The sequence below is a fragment of the Pyrus communis genome, chromosome 16 (assembly GCF_963583255.1).
Source record: "Pyrus communis chromosome 16, drPyrComm1.1, whole genome shotgun sequence".
Classification (NCBI taxonomy): Eukaryota; Viridiplantae; Streptophyta; class Magnoliopsida; order Rosales; family Rosaceae; genus Pyrus; species Pyrus communis.
The window spans coordinates 13,443,334-13,465,682 of record NC_084818.1 but is presented as its reverse complement, the minus strand read 5'-3'; the positions used below and the strand labels follow the sequence as shown (position 1 = coordinate 13,465,682).

General features: G+C 37.0%; 1 protein-coding gene, 1 long non-coding RNA gene and 1 pseudogene across 2 annotated transcripts; all 3 read left to right on the top strand.

The window, feature by feature from the left end:
• The first annotated feature begins 1,486 nt into the window (after positions 1 to 1,486).
• Positions 1,487 to 4,387, top strand: LOC137721514 (pentatricopeptide repeat-containing protein At2g22070-like; annotated as a pseudogene).
• A 10-nt stretch (positions 4,388 to 4,397) lies between these two features.
• LOC137721516 (uncharacterized) lies at positions 4,398 to 5,607 on the top strand. Its single transcript, XR_011066651.1, has 3 exons — positions 4,398 to 4,742; positions 4,827 to 4,972; positions 5,139 to 5,607. It is a non-coding gene; the product is annotated as an uncharacterized lncRNA (long non-coding RNA).
• Positions 5,608 to 13,489: 7,882 nt separating this feature from the next.
• Positions 13,490 to 19,386, top strand: LOC137720325 (kinesin-like protein KIN-8B). The gene is made up of 14 exons (XM_068459378.1): positions 13,490 to 13,830; positions 13,930 to 14,001; positions 14,091 to 14,207; positions 14,362 to 14,450; positions 14,770 to 14,914; positions 15,011 to 15,106; positions 15,328 to 15,419; positions 15,953 to 16,201; positions 16,289 to 16,439; positions 16,861 to 16,923; positions 17,006 to 17,242; positions 17,600 to 17,704; positions 17,801 to 17,914; positions 18,255 to 19,386. The coding sequence occupies exons 1-14, from the start codon at positions 13,783 to 13,785 to the stop codon at positions 18,813 to 18,815; spliced, it is 2,139 nt and encodes a 712-aa protein (XP_068315479.1). The 5' UTR covers positions 13,490 to 13,782; the 3' UTR covers positions 18,816 to 19,386.
• Positions 19,387 to 22,349: the final 2,963 nt, after the last annotated feature.

The following is a 22,349-nucleotide window of genomic DNA, read 5'->3' as shown; positions in this document are numbered from 1 at the left end:
TTTCACCCACTTCGATCCTCCTTTTTTCCCACCCCATCGCCATCGATGGCTTCACGACAATCTTTCCTAGAAACGTGTGCACAACGTACGACGGCGTGAGAGGTGAAGCGACAGGGAGGTTGAGTGATGGCCCGTGGGTAGGGTTTCAGATGAGGGTCGCGATTACTTTTCACTTTTTTAGGGGGAGATGGGGGGGGGTCGCGAATTTTGAAAATATTTTTTTTTTCACTGAAACCTTTTTCTCTTATAAAAAAAATTAAAAAAAAAAAAAAAAAAACCACGTGGCACCTTGTCATTGTCCACATGGGCGCCACGTCACAATTAACGGGAGACTTAACAGTTTGACTAACAGATATATGAGATTGTCCCAAAATTTACACTTTATGTATGACTTTAAGACGAAAAAAATTTGATGTACTAAATGTTGAAAACCACGAAACATGAGGGTAGCCCTGGCATTTTGAACCTGACCCGACCCAACCTGTTAAAACTAGTTTTTGGGTGGGTACTTAACGGGTTCGATTGTCAACGGGTCAACCCATTAGTCACCCGTTAAGTAACCGGTCATTTTGGGTCAACTCGCGAAACCCGTTAGCACTCGTTAAGAATGACTTTTATGTAATTTCATAGTTGGAATAGAAAACCTAGCTCTCTTTGTTCTCTCACGTTCGAACCCTAACTGAGTGGCTGCCGTTCACTAAGTTCTGCAACCCTCTCTCCGGTAAGTTTCGATTCCCTTTCACCTCTTCTTCCATGGCAATTACTTTTCGTTTTTGTAGATTATATTTTTCGTCTAATTTTCTCAGTTTTTGCTTGAACCTTGGTTTAAGGTGGTACTCTTCAGATGAGCTTCAAATTAATTTGTCATTTTGATTTATGTTTGATGATTTCGATTTCGATTGCGATTGTGCTTTTGTTGTGCAAATGGTGCTTTCTATGTGTGATTGTGCTTTTGTTCTCTTCCTTCGCAAGTTAGATAGAGAGAGATCTTCCCACTTCTCCATCCCATCACACACTCGATTGTGCTTTTGCTGTTAAAGATCTTCCCACAAATCTTAAGATCACAATTTGCATTGAGAAGCAGGTTACTCGGTTTCAGGTCACGGTGCAAAACATTTGCACAGTGTATGTACTTTAATCCCCGCAAATATATATATATATATATATATAATGTTTGTCATTTTGGGTAAAAGATGCGTAATTTGTATTGGAATGCAAAATGTAAAAAAAAAAAAAAAAACAAAACAAAAAAAATTGTTAACGGGTGACTTATTAGGCTTAACGAGTTGAGTTCGGGTGACCCGTTAAATTAACAGGTTGGATTTGGATGACCCGTTAAATTAACGGGTCAAGTTGAACCCGACCCAAACCTAATAAATCCGACTCGTTTTCAGGTCTACATAAGGTAATAAACAGTCTTATGCCCATAATAAAAAGTTCGAAATTGACACCACCACAAGATGTCCGTCAAATAATCCCTCAAAAAGGTGTCGCTCGATGGAAGGGCGGGAAAATGAATTGGGCGAGCGAATATGAAAAACATAAAGTAAAAAAGTGGACGACGAGAAATACATACCATCACTTTGAAAGCAGGCAAATTCGCCACTGGATTTGTACATTCATTAGTTACTGTCTAGTTCTTAGTAATTCCAATGGAGGCCTCAAATCTGGCCTCCCGTTCGGACTTCTACGCATATCAGCTGCAAGCAAGCCTCAGAAAGCGAGACTTACTTGCCGGAAAATCAATCCATGCCCAGATCATCAAATGCGGCCTTCCTCTGCAGTGTGTTTTTGATGAACAACCTCATGACCGTGTACCTCAAAACCGGCTCTGCTTCCGATGCCCACTGCGTGTTCGACGAAATGCCCCTAAGGAATACACTCTCATGGAACACTATTCTCTCCGCTTATGCGAAGCAGGGAAGGTTTGACGAGGCACTGAGCGTTTTCAACGCAATGCTGCAACGGGACTCCTTTTCCTGGACTGCAATGATCGTGGGTTACAATCAGATGGATCGTTACGGGAATGCCATTCAGATGTTTGTGCAGATGATTGCGGACGGAGTTCCGGTGACCCAGTTCACCCTTTACTAACAGTCTTTCCGCATGTGGTGCTGTTAAGGCTTTGGAGATTGGTTGGAAAGTTCATTCGTTTGTTGTTAAACTTGCGGTTGGTGGTTATGTTTCTGTTGCCAACTGTCTTTTAAACATGTATGCAAAATCTGGTGATCCCAGGACCGCGAAGATTGTTTTCGATAGGATGAGGTTGAAAAACACATCGAGCTGGAATGCTATGATTTCTTTGCATATGCAATGCGGTTGCGCTGACCTTGCTCTTGCTCAGTTTAAGCAAACGAAGGAGCGCGACATTGTTTCTTGGAATTCGTTGATTGCAGGATACAATCAGCATGGCCTTGACATGGAAGCACTGACTACCTTCTCATTTATGCTTCAGGATTCTGTTCTACAGCCCAACAAGTTCACCTTAGCAAGCATTCTGTCAGCTTGTGCTAACCTTGAGAAGTTGGAACTTGGGAAGCAAATCCATGCCCATATTGTAAGAGCTGAGCTGGGCACATATGATGTGCTGAAAATGCTTTGATCACAATGTATGCTAAATCTGGTGGGTTGGCAATTGCTCAAAAGATTTTAGAGCAATGTGTGACTTCCGATCTCAATGTTATAGCTTTTACCGCCCTATTGCATGGGTACATAAAGCTTGGGGATATAATGCCAGCCAGGCAGATATTTGACTTGTTGAGAGACTGTGACGTGGTTGCATGGACAGCAATGATTTTTGGTTATGTACAGAATGGGTTGAATAATGATGCTTTGGAGCTCTTCATGTCAATGATAAAACAAGGCCCCAAGCCGAACAGCTATACCTTAGCAGCTATGTTAAGTGTCAGTTTGAGCTTGGCTTCTTTAGACTATGGAAAACAAATTCATGCAAGTGCCGTGAGGTTGGGGGAAGTGCATTCAGTTTCTGTAAGCAATGCTCTAATTTCAATGTATTCCAAAGCTGGAAGCATCAGTGGTGCAAAGAAAGTATTCAATTTGATTTACTTGAATAGAGATACGGTTTCTTGGACTTCCACATAGCCCTGGCTCAACATGGTCACAGGGAAGATGCCATTGAACTGTTTGAGAAGATGCTGTCACATGGTATTAAGCCTGACCATATAACTTATGTCGGCATGCTCTCTGCCTGTATACATGTGGGATTGGTAGAACAGGGCAGGAGCTACTATAATTTAATGAGGAACGTCCACAAAATTGAACCCACCCATAGCCATTATGCATGCATGATTGATCTGCTTGGGCGCTCTGGATTGCTTCAAGAAGCATTCAATTTTATACAAAGTTTGCCAGTTGAACCAGATGTTATAGCTTGGGGTTCACTTTTATCTTGTTGTAAGGTTCATAAAAATGTAGATGTAGCAAAGGTTGCAGCTGAAAGATTGCTGCTTATTGATCCAGACAACAGTGGGGCCTACTCAGCCCTTGCTAATCTGTATTCAGCTTGAGGAAGATGGGAAGAAGCTGCACAAGTTAGAAGGTCAATGAAGAATAAGGGAGTGAAGAAAGAACAAGGATTTAGTTGGATTCAGATTCAAAACAAAGTTCATGTGTTTGGGGTTGATGATGGAGTTCACACGCAGAAAGAGGCAATCTACAAGATGATGGAAAAGATATGGAAAGAGATTAAAAATATGGGTTTTGTTCCCGACACTGACTCGGTATTGCATGATGTTGGTGAAGAAGTGAAGGAGAAGATAATTAAACATCACAGTGAGAAACTTGCCATTGCATTTGGGCTAATAAATACTCCAGAGAACACGACGTTGAGGATCATGAAGAACCTTAGAGTTTGTAATGATTGTCATTCTGCCATCAAATTTATTTCCAAGCTTGTGGGCAGAGAAATCATTTTGAGAGACACTACTCGTTTTCACCATTTTAAGAACGAGCAGTGTTCTTGTCGGGACTATTGGTAGACACAACAGTGAGGACTTAAAGATAGTTTGATGCTCAAGTGGACAGAAAATGATTCTAGTATTTCTCGTAGAAAGATGGTTAACTATTTGGCAAAGAGATTGGTAGCTCCATACTGCTATTAGTGCCACTTGGATTGAGTTAACCTTTGAAACACTGTTCATTCAGGTATAATCTGCTGATAAGATTCTTGAACTCTTAAACTTGGGAATAGCTGTCGGAAAACTGAAAGTACATAGGCTAATGGAACATCTTCTCGGTAAGTTGAATTCATTTGTGTGCTGCAGATGGAAAGTAGGCTGTACTTAGAAACCACAATCCTTAAGAGTTCATTTCTATAAACCTTCAATTAGAGATTCTACTATACCTTAAATACCAAAGGCCGTATAGCTTTTCTAGATTTAGGTGCATGTTCAACAGCTTCCATGAATATCTTTCCGTGGTCAGGTGTTTGGTTATACTTGCCATTGATTTGTTTTCCCATTAACCATATCACATGCAGTGCAGGAAATAAAAGTAAAAAGAAAAGAAAGGAACAAGTACCGGAATCAAGAAATGCTAATGCGAGGCAAACTTGCACTTCTGGATCTTGCTAGCAGTGAACAAGCATTGGAAACAAACAGTGGAGGCCAAAAATTAAGGGATGGAGCGAATATTAACCATGCACTTCTTGCCCTAGCAAACTGCATAAATGCACTGGGCGAACAGCAAAAGAATGGTCTTGCTTATGTTCCTCACCGTATTAGGTATGTGATTGTAATTGTTATCCTGAAGTCCTCCCTGGTGCTGTGCCTTCCTGCTACAGTACTTAAATGTGATTAGTTTTGCAGCAAATTGACATGAATACTCAAAGATGGTTTGAGTTGCAATTCTCAAACGATCATGGTTGCTATCCCCTGTGGACAGTTAGCATCATCACACTGTGAATACTTTGAAGCATGCTGATTGAGAAAAGGAAATAAAGGCGCACATCCAGGTAAGCGCCAAATATGCATCTCGACCTATTCAATTGGTTCATCTAACTGTTACTCATTCTACGATCGCCTGCTCAATTTGTTAATCTGTTATGATCTCATTTGCAGTTAGCTATTAAGAAGTTTTAAAATTGACATTGTGGTTATCTTTCCACTTATGTTGCATAGAAGCATTGTGGTTGGAACTCGGCTTGGTAAGCTTTTAGTTTGGGGGTTCCGATGGTGGCGTTGCCGCAATGGACTGATCAATGCACAAACGCCAAGTACGTTATGGATGTGGAGAAAATTGGGTTTAAGACTGGCTGATGAGAAAGGACAAGGGCTATTCACCACTTGCATTAGAGCTGCAATTTTAACATCCATTTAGCAAGGTGAATAAAACGGGTGGGTGAAGCAGCGATGTTGATTGTTTTTCATGGCCAGAGTTCGAATCCTTCTCCATATGCATGGGATGCGACATCTCTTTAGTTACCTTTCATAGGTACTAAAGATAACTTTAATGAGACCTCACTAGAGAAAATAATCCAGACTTCTTGTATTGGAAAACCCTGAACCTTAAATCCAAAATTGTTTTGATATTTGATTCTGAGTCTGGCTATAATAGAACCCAGCACTCAGTCGTACCAATTTTATTAAAATCCCGTTGCAAAACTTCTGGATAATACTTGTGTTCTCGGAAATCAGCTCATTTTCCCACTTTAAGAATGTATCATCACCGTAAAAATTTCATAATCATAACTATTTGATTTCTTAATCTTAATTTGAAGATTATTCCTATAAAAACTCAATCGAACTGGAGTTCGTATAGCAGTTCGTATAGTCATGTAAATGTATCAAATATATAGATAGTTCAACTTGAATATGTAACTTGGTACTTACACTGTTGATTTATTTGATACATTTGGATTTAAACAAACTCCAATCCAAATTATTTTTTGTAGGGATGATCTACAAATGAATTTTAAGAAATTGAATGGTTTCGATTAGGAAGTTTTTTCAATGAAAATATGTTATTTGTACATGGGGAATGAGTGCATTCCCAAAGGAAAAATGCAATTATCATTCTTAGATTTTTATATGCAAATTCTAACCGTTAAATTTTTAACTCCTCATGGAAGAAAAATTAATTTTTCTCATTAATTTTAATATTTAGTTCCTAAAGAAAGTAAAAGGCGACCTCCTACTTGTTCCTGTCTCTCTCTCACGCACTGATCCTCTCTCGGCAAGAGCCATCTCTCTCCTTTCAAAAAACCCTAGCATGTTACCTCCATAGCCGCCGGCCTTTGGCTATGGCTGGGGGCTAGTGGCAGCTTATCCCTTCTCGTCCTAGCCCTTTTTCCCTTCTTATCTCCCCTTTCTCCCCCATCCCAGCCTTTTCTCCCCTCCCCTCCCCTCCCTTCCCATCCACAACTCAGCCCTCTAACCATGAGCTTACCCCCTTTTTCTGCCTTCATGTACCTCCTCTCCCCACTCCGCATTTCTCTCCCACCATTTGTGAGCAGTTTTTCCATGGAATTCAATTTTATACCCAATGCCCTCTCAAGGTTGTTCTTTGATTTGGCTCTTGATTTCGTGGTGTGGGGTCGGATTTATGGTTGCAGGTGGGTTGGATCCACCATCGTCAACTCTTTTTCCATGCTGGTGACACTTTCTTTGACTGATTTTGTGGTTGTGCCGACTAATGCACTTATATTTGGCGGCTTTTCTTTGTTTGGGCGTCCGGTACCTGGTGGTTACGCTGCCTTATGCGACTTGATCTTGTGGTGTTTGATTTTTGGATGCCTGAATCCCACTCGACCGGTGAATATGCAGGAATGTCTACTGTGATGAGTTGACCAATGGTTCCCTTCTTGGAGTAGTGTAGTTGTGTTTCACTCACAAGTGTCGTGGTCGTGCTGTTACGATGGCTAGATTGGTGTTCGCCTTTGAGCGATGAGTTATGTAGTCTCGTTTGTCAACAATGATTTGATGTGGTCTTGCTCTAGTGCGATGATTTTAAGTGGTCTCGTTATTAATGATGACCAATGTGGCTGCCAGTTTAACTCTTGTTGTATATATCGTTTATTGTAACAGATTAATACTAGTAGCAATTGTGCGCTTGACTATTGTGCGTTTGTGCTTGTGGTAACCTTCTAAGGGCTTACCCTTATTTATCTAATTTAGCGAACTCACTCCAAATCAATTGATTGATCATTAAACCTATGTACAATACTCGTGTATTTTGTGATAATTAATAAAATATCACTCTATCTTTTTTTGTGAACCAAAAAAAAAAGCCGAAATGACACGAAAAAGAAGAATATGAATCTTCTTAATATGTACAGCTGGGCTTGTCTTGGACACATTAGGACATTATGCACACGCCCAATGAGAAACGTCTTCAACATTCTTTCGTTAGCGTGTAAAAGAATAAAAAACATCCCTTATAATAAACTCCTCAGATGATGACACTCGTCATATTTCATAGAATTAGTTAGGCTCATGATTATAGAGGACAGCTTGTTAAAGGTGATACTATTCATACATCTCTTTTTATTTTTTTCACACTCTGTTAATTTTTGTTATTTGATTATTTTAATTTATTTGATCTAACAGCCTAAAATTGAAAAAAAAAAATGTGTAGAAAATAAAGATCATTTGTGGATAGCACCACCTTTTTTTTTTCTTTTTTTCGTACATCAACATTTTACACTAAAAAAAATAAATTTTCGTTAAGCCACGTAATAAGTAGCATCACCTTTGTTAAAAGGCTCTCCTTGTGTTTTGTACGGATAACTTTTCTGTTAGTGAAATAAAAGCTTATTTTTTACCATAAAATAACAAAATAGGATGGAGACACCATACCAAATCTTTTGCACTTTTCACTTTTCACTTTTCACCGAAAGTAGGATGGAGGCACCATACCAAATGGGCAAACAATGTCCATTTAATTAATAAATTTTGGCTTCTTGGATCCCACTCAACTGACTTAAAAGTTCAATACAATGCAGAATGCACTGTCTTTGTCCAGAACGTATTAAAAGGGGAGATTACAGTAGTGGTCCCTCAGTATCAATTACTATTTCATTTTTGTCCATTTACAATCCTAGTTGTCATTATGGTCCCTATATCTTGAATCATTTCCATCGTAGTCATTTTTTCCGATCTATTCATCTTGTTATTGTTTTTTTGGGGGTGATTTTGATCCTTACATATTTGGAGTTATTTTTATTCATATGCTTCTACCGACCAGTTTTTAAAATGGCTGAAAACGTTTTAGGTAAAAAAAATTTAGATTTTAAAAGCACTCGAAGTGCATTTCAGAAGAAGCATCAATTATGTGTTTCTTTCATATAACACTTCAAGTGTTTTTTTCAAAATTAACTTGCATTTTTGTTAAGTAATGGTTCTAAAAATGGAACTTTAACGAAAAGCTCCCGGTACTGTTCACTTTAACGAAAAACCACATTTTTACACTAAAAAATCAATCATGGTACTATTCATTTTATCCTTTATTTTGTCCTTATTGTTAAAACTCAAAGTTTTCAAACCATTTTCATTAGTTTTCCTTTCTAAAAACCCTTTAAGTGATTTCAATCATTTGGTTTTTAACTCATATCTAAAAGCCTCTGAAGAAAATGACATTCTAATTCTTTTCTTTTTTTTTATAGAATCCTCTTAACAATGACTATACACCTTGCACATTTACTAAATCAGTGGCATCCATTTTTAATAGATGATAGTATATGAGTGCACTTTCTTGACCAACTGTTATAATCTATATTTGCTAACATTTGCTCTCTATGATAGCAAACTAATAATCCTTCTCATGCAACTCTAATATCACGAGGGGGTAGTATACCGGTGATCCCAAGAAATACATTCGTGAGAGTTTGAGCTCGAGTTAGAGATTTCAAATCTTTTCTCACTTTTCACCAGACCAATTCTTTAAAGTTGACATTCTGCCTTTTTAGGTTATTATAAAAAATAAAAAATATATATAATTAAAATTTAAATAATTAAACGGGGATTATCAAAATTACCATGTTGAAAGGAAAAAAAAATCTCCCTCAAGAAGCTTTCAGTAACATGAAACTTTAGAGAAAAACATTTAAAATCAAATTTGAATTTTTTTAAAGTTCCATTCGAGGCATTGATTCATTAACTTTTCCAAACACACGTGCATGCAACTCAAGCCAAGATTACCATCTCCTTCACATGGCTTTCCTTCTTTTTAGTTTGGTCCACTCCAAACAAGGCTTTAAAACCCTCCTTTCACGATCATAATAAGAAGAGAAAATTTTCTTGTGCCCCAAAACACATGTGATACATTACTTGTGATCACATATTTAGAGTAAATTTCATAAGGAGTTGTTTGATTTTTTTTTTCTTTGAGAAAAAGGAGGACAACTGGTGGCAAGTCACGGTTATCTACTCCTTTTGGCCCCGAAGATGTTATGGGGAATTCACTATGCCCGTGGCCATAATCAAGCAGACTCACCAGGTCAGAGCATTGAACTTGAGACCTCCTATAGTTTTAGTTTATTGGGGAGCCGCAGTCCGCGCCTTTCTCATTGAGCCACTTGATGTAGTTATGAGGAATTGTTTGATTGATCGGACTAAGATTGCAGTTAGGGGTGGGCACTTAGAACCGAAAACCGAAATCGAAACACAAACCAAATTGAACCGCACCAAACAGTTTGGTTTTGCAGTTTTGAAACCAAACCGTAATGTAAGGAAACGTTTTGGTTTTGGCTTTTGAAAACCGCACCAAAACCGAACCACACCACAAATACTAATAAACATTTAATTAGATGTCCATATTAGATGTCATGTTTAATTGGTTGTTTATTAGAGTTCCATGCATTTAATATCTACTCAACCACACTAGAATTAGTAGAATATCATCGTGCATCGTTTGCTGCAGGTTTGCTTACTACAAATTTGTAAGGCTTGAAAAAATTCTTGAAAATCCCGAACCAAACAAAAAAAAAATCTCGATCCCAAACCAAAATTCCCGAAATTTTCGAGATGAAATACCGAACCAATCCCAAAATTTCGGTACGAAATTCAGTATTGTCTACTCGATCTTTTGATAATCTCATACCGAACCGAAAATTTTATATATATATATATATATGTATAATTATACATTTGAATTGTTGCTAACTACTAGTAGCAATATAACTAGTGTGGTCTACATGTAGTAACCATAGCCCTTTATCGCGACATCTGCCGGTACAAACCTCCCACAAATGTGTCTAGTTTTTCAACATGAAATCAAAAAATTGTATTGTTAGTTTTCAAACATATTAGGTTTGTAACTTATTTTTTTGCTTTTGGTTTTGTTACTTATTTTATTTTGGTTGCATGTTAATTAACTTGGTATGAATGATTGCTATTTCAATTTGTATGAAATTTGGGAGTACTGAAATTTTGGTTTGGGATTGGTCTTCAAATTGCCATCCGGAAAATTTTTGGTTTGGAATTCAGGATCCCATTTTGGGTTTGGGATCCCATACTGAACCACCGGGTTTGGGATCCCATACTGAACCACCCCTACAGGTTTGTTTGCTGCATATATTGTCCTAATTTTAGAAGGAAATAGTTTATCAAAACATCCTCACATAATGTACTAACTGTTAATATGGGTTCATTAATTCATGTATTGTGTAAAAAATGAGACCGTCTTATGCGTAGATAGCTGTGTATTTTAAAATGTACATTTTTCTTAAAAACCAAACCGAACCGAAACTGTTTGAAATCGCACCAAACCAAACCAAACAATTTGGTTTTATTTCGGTTTTGGCTTCAAAACCGCATCTAACCAAACCACAAAAAAATTTAATTTCCATTTCGATTTCACTCAAAAAACGTATCAAACCATGCCATCCCTAATTGGGACTGTTTAGGCCATCTCCAACTAAAGGCTGGCCAGAGGGCTCATTTTAGCCCTTTGGCCCTCCAAGAAATTAATATTTTAATGAACAATACATGGCCATATTTGTTTCCATCTCCAACCGAGGGCCAAAGGGCCATAGGGCTCGTTTTAGCCCTGTCACAAAAAAGGGTCTCCAACCGAGGGCCAAAATGTCATAAGGCCAAACATAATTTATTATTTAAATTTAAAAACTACAACAACTTAAATTTAAAAACTACAACTTATATTTAAAAACTACAACTTATATTTAAAAACTACAATTTAAATTTAAAAATAACAAATTACATTTAAAAACTACAAATTAAATTTAAAAACAACATTAACTTAAATTTCAAAACTAGAACAACTTAAATTTAATATCCATAATCAACATCATCTTTATCATCCCCCAATTGTAGGAGTATAGTCAGAGTTAAACAACTGCCGTCGAGTCATAATTTCTTTTTTTTTTTTCTTCCTATCAAAGTAGGCCTTACTCATTGGGGTGTAATTTGAAGCGTTCATTTCCATATTCTTATCATCCATCTCTTCTTGTATTTGTTTGGCCCGTTCTTCATGCCTACGGTTCATTTCTTCCGCCTCAAGGGCAGTTTGCTCTGCCATTAATCGCAATGAGGCCACCACTTCCTGTAAAGTGGCGTAATCATCATTTGCCTTACCCTTTCCCTTCAACCTTCATGCCTTGTTTCGTCCCATAGCCCTAGGTATGGAACCTTCACCCGAAGGCGGATTTTCTACCATTGTTTGTTGAATGGTAGGAGATCCATCTTCATCCATATTTGCAGCTGAGGATGCAGTTTTGAACACCGGCGCTACTCTATGTTAAGGTGGATCTTCAAATAACACCCACCCTTTACAAATTTTCCAACAACTATGAAACTAAAAGGGTTTCGAGCTGCCCTCTATAAACAATTCCTCTACTTGGCATACCTAGAAAATAAAATTACAAAAATTAAAGGAAATTAATTTATGAAATTAAATGTAATATAATTAAATGTATTTACAAAAATTAAAGGAAAGTAATTCATGAAATTAAATGTAATATAATTAAATATTTAAAATAAATTGTGCAAGCACTTACTTCGTCATAGTAGTTAGCACCGCTTTCATGTTTACTTGTGGCTGCTAATAGTGCTCGATGCCATTTGTTCAAACTTGGGTGACGATGTTTCTTCCATCTTGAAGAACAACTCTCATGGTTTCGAACATTCAGTGGAGTGATGCCTTCGTAGAACTCTAAGTATTTTTTGGACACATGAGTCCAAACACCTTCATTTGTTTGAGAACTCCCCCTAACACTATCTTCCGACACCCATCTATAAGTCCTGCAAAGAGCTTCATCTTCTTTTCGGGTCCAAGCCTACTTTTTATTGCAGACGAGGCCATTTGAAAATTATTGAAATAATTGAAGGAAATATTTTTGAAAGAGGTAAGAAAATATGAGACTTGAAATGGTGTAGGAATGGTAAAAATTTTGTGAGGAATGGTTTAGGTATTTATAGGAATCCAAAAAAAATTGGCCCAAAAAACCAAAAAAAAAAAAAAAATTTGAATCCAACTGTAACTGGCGTCAGCTAGCCGTTGGATTAAAAAATTTGTTTAAGAATTTATGTTGGATATAACCAACAGGATTAATAACAATGTTGTCGGTTATATCTGACAACAATTCTTAAATTCCTGGCCCAGCCCAAGGCTGACTAGCTCCTTTAGGCCAGCCGGTTGGCCCTTTCAGATTCCGTGGGGCCCACGAGCCCTCTGGCCTAGCCCTCGGTTAGAGATGGTTTTCAGACTATTTTTGGTCCTCTGGACCCTTCGGTTAGAGATGGCCTTAACACCAGTCTCCCTCCTCAGGCCATCTCCAACCGAAGGGTCCAAAGGGTCAAAAATAGCCCGAAACCGTCTCTAACTGAAGGCTAGGTCAGAGGGTTCGTGGGCCCCACGGAATCTGAAAATGCCAAAAGACCAAAGGGCTAAAGGGTTGGCCCAATCCAACCAGCTCCAGGCTGGGCCAGAGGGCTGAGTATTCATGTCGGATATAACCGACAGTATTGTTAATTATTCTTGTCAATTATATCCGACAGGAATGCTAGGCCAAATTTCAAATACAACGGCTAGCTGACGTCAGTTAGCCGTTATTTTTGATTTTTTTTTTTAACAAAATTTTTAAAATTGTTTTTTTAAAATTCTATTTTTTTCCTATAACTTCCTAAGCCATTATACAACATTAAATTAAATTAAGTAATATGAAACAACATTAAACAATATGAAACAATATTAAATAATATTAAATTTAAATAATAAATTATGTTTGGCCTTATGACCTTCTGGCCCTCGGTTAGAGACGGTTTTTTGTAATAAAACTAAAACGAGCATATGATCTTTAGTTGAAGATGAAAGCAAATATAACCATGTACTGTTTATTAAAATATTAATTTCAGAAAGGATTGGCTGCCTTGGGTTTATGGCCAAGTCTCATCTCATTTACCCGCGTTAATTGCCCTGATCAGTAACCAGCTGGTCCCATTTATTACAATACGCTACATTACTAAGGTACGCGGAGAGCAATGAATCATTTCCCTTCTCATCTGACAGAGATTTTGTCATTTTCTCTCTCCTGCTGCTGAAACACGCCCTTTAGTCGTTCGTCCCACGTCTTCTTGCTCTTCGATTCGTGCTTCGATTTCCGAAGAAAATGCCGTTTCCTGAAATGTAGAGGAATTTTGAAGGAATCCGGAGCAAATGCGATTTCAAAGGCTTAATGAATTTTTTAATATTTTGAATTGTGGAAAACGAACACTCAGAAATTCAGCTGCGTTGACCTGCTCCGACTGTTAGGGTTTAGGGTTTTCGTGGTGGTGGTGGTGGCGGAAGATGAACCGATGTTGATAAAACATGCCTACCATTAGAGCTCCGGCGACGAAGAAAACTACAACACTCACGGTTAGTATTTGCTGCTGTGTAGATTTCACAGCATCACAGAAATTGCATTTGCCTTGTTTCAGCCTTCAGGTAATTGATTTCGAGCTCGCATTGCTGCAGGTTGCTGTGAAATGCAGGCCGTTTAGGCTGAGAGAGCGCGGTCGCGACATTGTTCGCGTAGTTGACAATAAGGTTTGGGCTGGCGTATACTTTGATTTGAATTTTATGTGAATTTGTGGAATCTGAATGATATTATTCGGAATTTGAAATTTTACTTGTAGGAGGTGCTTGTGTTAGATCCTGATCTGTCAAAGGACTACCTTGAACGAATACAGAACCGGACAAAGGAAAAAAAGTATTCTTTTGATCATGTGTTCGATCCGGTTTCTTCTAATTTGGTACATCGAATACCGAATCTTATGCTTTTTTATTTCTCATGATTTGTTATGGTGTATATATCTGCTTGAAACACTTGATTCGGTATAGTTTCTTATATTTTTTTGGTTGCTTGTATTTAAAGTATATGTCTTGACAACGTTTGAATATATCCAGGATGTCTACACAAAATGCATATCGTCCGTGATATCTGGGGTTGTTCACGGCCTCAATGCAACTGTGTTTGCATATGGTTCTACCGGGAGGTACTAAACCGCTATATTTTTGTTTTTTGTTTTTGTTTTTTTTTTTTTCCACCTCTCAAGGTCTCAAGGTTTTGCTTGACTTTACCAAGTGAGGCAATGTTCATTTATGCAAGTCGGTCGTTCAACCTCACTAAACCCCAGTCCTTGGAGTATGTATTTCAGTTCTGAGGTCAATGTATAGATGTGCAAATTAAAAAAACTGTATAAGTAAAGTGGTCATGCTTTATGTTCAGTGTATGATCTCACCATTCATAATTTGCATTGTCCATTACTTAATATTCTCCAGAATGTCTTGAACTTTGTCACTTTACTTTTTCAGTGGTAAAACTTATACGATGGTTGGTACACAAGATGATCCAGGACTTATGGTTCTCAGTCTGCATACAATTTTTGATCTAATAAAGAAGGACAAGAACTCTGCTGAATTTGAAGTTACTTGTTCATATCTTGAAGTCTACAATGAGGTGGGGACATGCAATTTATTAAGAAATTAAATTCATTAACAGTGCCTCTGTTCTTTTTGAAAAAATTGTTTCATATTTTATTTCCACAATATTTAGGTCATCTATGATTTGCTTGAAAAGTCATCTGGCCATTTGGAACTCAGAGAGGACCCAGAGCAAGGAGTAATTGTTGCTGGGCTGAGGTGTATCAAGGTTGACACTTGGCCATCTATTTGCATCTGGTTTGACCATCTGTGAATAATTGTCAATCTCTTTCCGTATTTTTATTTTTTCTTTTTGTTAAAAGTAATTTGTTAGTTCTTTTGAGTCTCTTTATAGCACTAATATGAAAGTGATTCTTGAATTGGACGAACCAATTATGTACTTTTGGAAGGGTTCTTACTCATCCTTTGTGACATGTCTTACTTATTCAGGTACAATCAGCAGATAAGATTCTTGAACTCTTAAACTTGGGGAATAGCCGACGGAAAACTGAAAGCACAGAGGCTAATGCAACATCTTCTCGGTAGGTTGAATTCATTTGTGTGCTGTGGACATACAATTGTTGTTGTTGTCCATTTGAGTTTTAAACTTTTAATCATGCTTAGGACAATAGGCTGTACATAGAAACCACTTCTTTTCCAATTTCATTTGCCTAAACCTTCTATTACAGATTCTACCATACCTTAGATACCAACAACTGTATAGCTTTATTAGGTTTAGGTGCCTGTTCAATAGGTTCTGTGAATTCTTCTGTTGTCAGGTGTCTTGGTTATACTTGCGTATGATTCGTTTCAAACAACAAATCACAATTCAACTATTAAAATGTACTACATCAAATAGAAAAATTCTGTGTGGAGTTTATTTTCAAAAGTTGAGAATATTTTACAATTGAATGCAGATCACAGAAGTTACAATACTAGTAACAAGCATTTAAAGTAATAGGTGCTATATTTTTTTTCATGGTTCCACCAAAATCAGCAAAACCATGCTACATTTTGAAAGTAAAGTGTAACTGTGTAACCTTAATATTCATACAAAGTTTTTCCTGTTTACCAGATCACATGCAGTGCTGGAAATAAAAGTAAAAAGGAAACAGAGAAACAAGTATCGTAATCAAGTAATGCGAGGAAAACTCGCACTTGTGGATCTTGCTGGTAGCGAACGAGCTTCGGAAACAAGCATTGGAGGCCAAAAGTTAAGGGATGGAGCAAATATTAACCGTTCACTTCTTGCTTTAGCAAACTGCATAAATGCACTTGGGAAACAGCAAAAGAAGGGTCTTGCTTATGTTCCTTACCGGAATAGGTATATGATTGTAATTTTTATCCTGAAGTCCTCCCTGCTGCTGTAGTTAGCTTCCTGCTACTGTAGTTAATGTTATTAGTTTTGCAGCAAATTGACACGAATACTCAAAGATGGTTTGAGTGGCAATTCTCAAACTATCATGGTTGCTACTGTATCCCCTTTGGACAGTCAATATCATCACACTGTGAATACCTTGAAATATGCTGATCGAGCAAAGGAGATAAAGACACACATCCAGGTGAGAGCCAAATATGCATGAAGGCATTCAATTTGGAACATCAAAACATGATTAAGTAGTAGTCCATTTCGACTTGAAGATGATTAATATTCAGTTGTCATTCTGAGATTGATTAATCTACTAATCCGTCATGATCTCAATTGTAGTACGCTATTAAGAAATTAACAATTTTAAAATTGGCATTGTGGTTTAGCTTTCCACTTATGTTGCATACTAGCATGTGGTTCTTTGTTGAGTGATTTGTCTATGCTGCATATTGCCTTTGTCAAACTACCAATTTTGTCTTTCATATGGGTTTCTTCTATGCACGAATTTGTCGGATTTGCAGAAAATTTCTTTTCTTGTACTCGTGTATCACAGGCTAGACTTGTACTTTTATATATGCACTGAAATTCTAAGAACAATCATGTTTACTTCACAGAAAAACATTGGCACTATTGATACCCATGTATCAGACTACCAACAAATGATTGACAGTCTTCAGGTAAGTGGTTGAATTGGTTTCATCTATAAGATTTTATTTACAACTTTTATTTTCTTGGAAGATAACCTATTTTGGACTGCAGATTGAGGTTTGTCAATTGAGAGAAGAACTAGCTGAAAAGGAATCACAGCTAAGTGTCAAACCTGTTGAAAAGGCTGCAGACGATGAACTTTTGTGGTTGAATATTTTGAGCCATGAAACCAGTGAAAATGTTCAGGAAAGGATAAACTTACAGAAGGCATCATTTGAGCTTGAGGAAACCAACCTTCGTAACCGGATTGAACTCCAACATCTTGATGATGCTATAGCAAAACAACAGGTTAGAAGGTCCCGCATACAATGCAGCTTTATTGAAAAGAGTTTGTATTCTGCACATTGTCTTGTAGCATCCACAATTCATCTCAATTAAATTAGTTCAGATTTTTTGCTCCGAATAAAAGCCATGACATTCCCCAGAAACGACTTTGTTATGGACTATAATTTCTTTTTGTTCCCACTTTTCTTGTTTTGTAAAGACGTTTTGTAGCTTCAACCAGATCTGGAGATGAAATAATGTTAACTTTTGTGCATTTATTTACTTTATTGGGGAACTGAATATGATATGATTATTGAAAATTTGAGATAATTTTTTTCTGATAATATAAACTAATTCCTGAGTACCTTTACTGTGTTACAGGCTATTGGAAACGATGGTGAAATTTTAGAGGCCATGAGAACGAGGCGACAAGTTATTCTGGATAACATCCGGGACAATGATGAAGCTGGTGTTAATTACCATATGGTAATATCTCAGCTGTAATCAAACTCACAAAAATAAAAATACAACTTTTATCAGCTTTTGATTTTATTGCCAAGTTGCCAACTCTGCTTTTTGTAGGAAATCGAAGCAAATGAGAAGCATCGATGCAATCTTCAAAATATGATTGAGGAGGCCATTAGTAACAATGGAAATAAAACGTACTTGCGTATTCTTAGTCAATACAGGCTCTTGGTGAGTTGATTAAACCCAGACTGAATATACATATGCTGGACAAAATAAATTAGGAAATGACTGTTTTGAGTTGAATATGCATTTATTTGAAACTCTTTACCAAAAAAAAACTTGAGCAAGATCATTGGCGTATATTTTATGTTCTCTCAAGAAAAATGCTTATCTAATGCCAATGACAGAAGTTTTCATAAGATGTTCTTAGAGTTGCATTAGTATACTGCTAACTGCTGAGTTGCATCAGTATTACCGTATTTAATATATTCTACAGCTCAATTTCTTATTTTTGCATATTTGTGGTAAACTTTCCGTTAGCGTAACAGTTTTACTTTGATTAATATAGGGAATGGCAAATACTGAGCTTCAGTTTGAAATGGCAATGAGGGATCAAGTGATTAACAACCAACGGGAAGCACTGCGAAACATGTGGGACTTGCTTATGGGGTTAGGACTTGATGAGAGACAGATCATGGACCTTGCATCTAAGAAGGGAATAACAATAGAAGAAGACTTTACAACGACACCCCATCTGGGGCTTTCTGCTAGGGAGCAATCACCAGATTTGGATTCCGGAAAATATGCTTCTTTAGGTCCTTGTCGTGGCATGGGGCATATGTATTGTAGATCATCTTCCACCTTTCAGCACTCTCAAGAGTTAGGTCCAAGGTCATTGCCCCGGGGGCATTTGGATTTGACTCGGTCTTTTTGCAGAGAGGAACACCACAGTTCGTATTACTTACTGTCACATGATCAGTCTCCTTCAGCCTGTATGAGTATGAGGACAAGTAGTGAGCACTGGGTTGGTGGAAGGTCAAGTCCGTGGTTTGGAACTATCGATAAACATCCTCAAGATTTGCGAAAATCATATCCAGTAACAGAGAACTCAAGCTTCAGCAGATGGTAAAATCTGTATACCAGTGTCTTCTTTCAGTGTTGATTTTACCAAGCAGAACAAGATATTTGCAATGATTGTAGTGGTGGAGTGCTAGTTTTGAGGCTACATCTGTACAGGGGTCCTCCTGATATAACGAGTAGCAGCCAAGTAGATTTATATGTAGGCCACAGTCGTACAATTCAAGGTACGCGTATAATCCATTCAACTGCTCAGATTTATCCCACGTTCTGTACAGGGCCAATTTCTTTTGGTTCCAGATAAACCTGATGCACAGGCCTCCCTTCTAATCTTCGGTAGTGTTGTTGTAATTACTTTTTACCCCTTCTCTAACCTTATCGTTCTTTGTTCGCTATCTTGTTCCCCGCATGTAAGCGTGTTGTAGTGTTAGGGTCTTTGTGAGGTTAACTTGGCAGGTAGTTTTACTGACTGTATGCAAAGAGGGGGGTTTTTGGATAGGAGGAAGAAGATAAATGAAAGGGGTTGGTTAAAAGAGGTATGTCTAGTCTTCTGAAACTCCTCCGTCTCGCGGAATATAGTGCTAGTGCTAGTGCTGTGTACATATGTTATCAAACTTATTACAGCTTTCCTGTGTGTTAATTGCTTCATTTCTTTGAAGTTGTAAGTACTTGTCTCTGTCGCTTCTAGCACCAACCTACAACGTAGAGAACTAAAAGAACAAAGCAATAAATTTTTAAACAAAAGCAAGGCAAAAAACGAGTTTATAACTCAAATTTCAATATGATAATTCAAATAACTTCTACACATGCTCTTTTGTTATTCGTTGTAGAAAATTTTGAGCTTATAGTAATGATACAAAATTAACAATATAACAATCAAACTTTAACGGCACAACAAATCAAATTGATGATGTCGCGATCGTATAATTGATAACATACGAAAAACATGATCATTATTAACAATTTTTTCCAATATAAATTGTGTAAAAGTATTTACATATCTTCACTTTTACCAGTAGAACTATTTAATTTCTTATTCTTATAATGAGTTGTTCATTTATTTTATTCATTTAGATAACCAATCGATTTTCGATTCGAGCAACTTGTTTTAATAGTGCTAATCTTCAAATACAACTGAAAAAATTAAACGGTTTGAAGATGAAACCACACATATACACTGTAAAAATATAATTTAAAAAAAAAAAAATATATATATATATATATATATATATATATATATATATGGAAGAGAGAAGTTCGAGAGAAATGTGAAAAACAGAGAGAAGGAACATGAAATAGGTTTAAACTTTTATTCTTTAAAATTTAAAACTTAGAGAAATACTATGATGACATGTGAGTGAGGAAAGAAGAAAAACCAACAAAATTTGTCTTTTGCGAAATTACATTACAACTCATCATTTTATTTTGTAATAGAAGATCAAATTGTTTTTTCAACCCTCTTTGTTTGTCAAGAGAGTTTTGTTAATAGATAGTTTAGAAATTGGGAGTTTTAACAAAACACTTCCGGTACTGTTCACTTTTAACGAAAAAACACATTTATACCTTTCCCTGGTACTATTCACTATACCTTTAAAAAGGGATTTTCATTAAAAGGGAAGTTTTTTGGACTTTTCGTTAGTTTTCCTTTAGAAAGGATTTAGGGTTCCCTTTCGCCTTGTAACATCTTTAAAAGAAGGCATTTTAGCCCAAATAGTCTATGAGATTTGCATAACACATCACTTTGGTCTCTGAGATTGAAAATCAATAGAAATAGTCCCTAAGATTATCCACCATCCATTATTTTGGTCATTCGGTTAAAAACTCCATTAAGTGTCCCGGAGCTCTTGGCCGAAAGTTTGGGCAATTTTCAAAGCTTTGTAAATCAATCGTTTTTTAACCAAATTCGACCCATAATATATCAAAATGAAGATAGGAAAGTATAGAATAAGATTATACCATTTAGAAGTCCAATGGTTGCCGGAGATGGCCGGAAAATAGTCTAAAAGGTGACTGTTCCGCTGGAAAACTGGAAAACTCGCCGGAAACTGGGTAAACTTTAAACGTTCATAACTTCTTTAGTACTCAACGAAATCAAGTGATTCAAAAATGAAAATCATACTTCTTGACGAGACGAAGAGAATGGTACCTTTCTCAATGGCTAACTCGCCTTACTTTGGCCGGAAAACGGCTCAAAAGTGGCTAACTTGACGACCAAGACAGCCACTTTCGAGCCGTTTTCCGGCCAAACCATGGCGAGTTAGCATTTGAAAAGATACCATTCGCTTCGTCTCGTCGAGAAGTATGATTTTTGTTTTTGAATCACTCGATTTTGTTGAGTATTGAAGAAGTTATGAACGTTTAAAGTTTACCCAGTTTCCGGCGAGTTTTCCAGTTTTCTCGCGGACCAGTGACCTTTCAGGATATTTTCCGGCTATCTCCAGCAACCATTGGGCTTCCAAATGGGCATAATCTTGTTCTACACTTTCCTATCTTCATTTGGATATATTATGGGTCAAATTTGGTTAAGAAACAATTGAGTTACGAAGCTTTGAAAATTGTCCAAACTTCCGATCAAGAGCTTTGGGATACTTAATGGAGTTTTTAACGGAATGATCAAAATAATGGATGGTAGATAATCTCAGAGACCATTTCTATTGATTTTCAATTTCAGGGACCAAAATGATGTGTTATGCAAATCTCATGGACCATTTTGGATAAAAACCCTTAAAAGAAATGTCAAATTTTAAACATCAAAATGATATTTGATGGCTTATGTGGTAATTTGACATTTTGTACAATTTTTTTATTTATTTATTTTTTCTTAAAAAGGGGACGATTGGTGTCAAGCCACGATTATCCACCTCTTCAAGGCCTAAAGAAGCTATGGAAAATTTCACCATGACCTGCCCACAATCAAGTAGACTTACTAGTTCGGAGCATCGAATCCAGAACCTCTAGATATATTAAATACTAAGATAATGCTATAGAGACTAAAATCATAAATAAATACTTAAAGTACTACTAACAATTACTCTTGGAAATCGGATCCCCTCCAGATTCATATGCTGAGTAGGCGATCCAGACAGTTGAAATTTGATCCAACGACTACAATTATTATAACTTTTAGAGGGTCCCTTGTTTGTAGCGTTGGATCAAATTTCAATCGCTCGGATCGCTTGCTCAGCAGGCTCAGTTTTATTGGATCATAAAGGGATCCGGTTCCTTACTCTTGGATTTGTTATTCACTATAGGAAAAGGACCTGTAACCCACTCTGACAGATTTGATGACTTGGAGCAGATTCCAAAATGTAAAAGTATTTAAAAAGCTAAACTTCCAAGAGAGGTTGTCTCGTAGAAACGGAAAACTTCCGAGAGGGGTTGATCAAAAGGACAAAACACAATAAATTAAAGAGAATAAAAACGCGCAGCACGCCAGCAGACTTGTTTAGGTGCGATCAAAAGTTGAATTCACAACATTTATTATATATTGCATCACATTTATTAAAAAATCATTAAATAAATTAACAGCTGCTGTTAAATTTAACAGCAAAAGCTTTGTCTTTAATCGACTCAGCGGTGTTGGCAC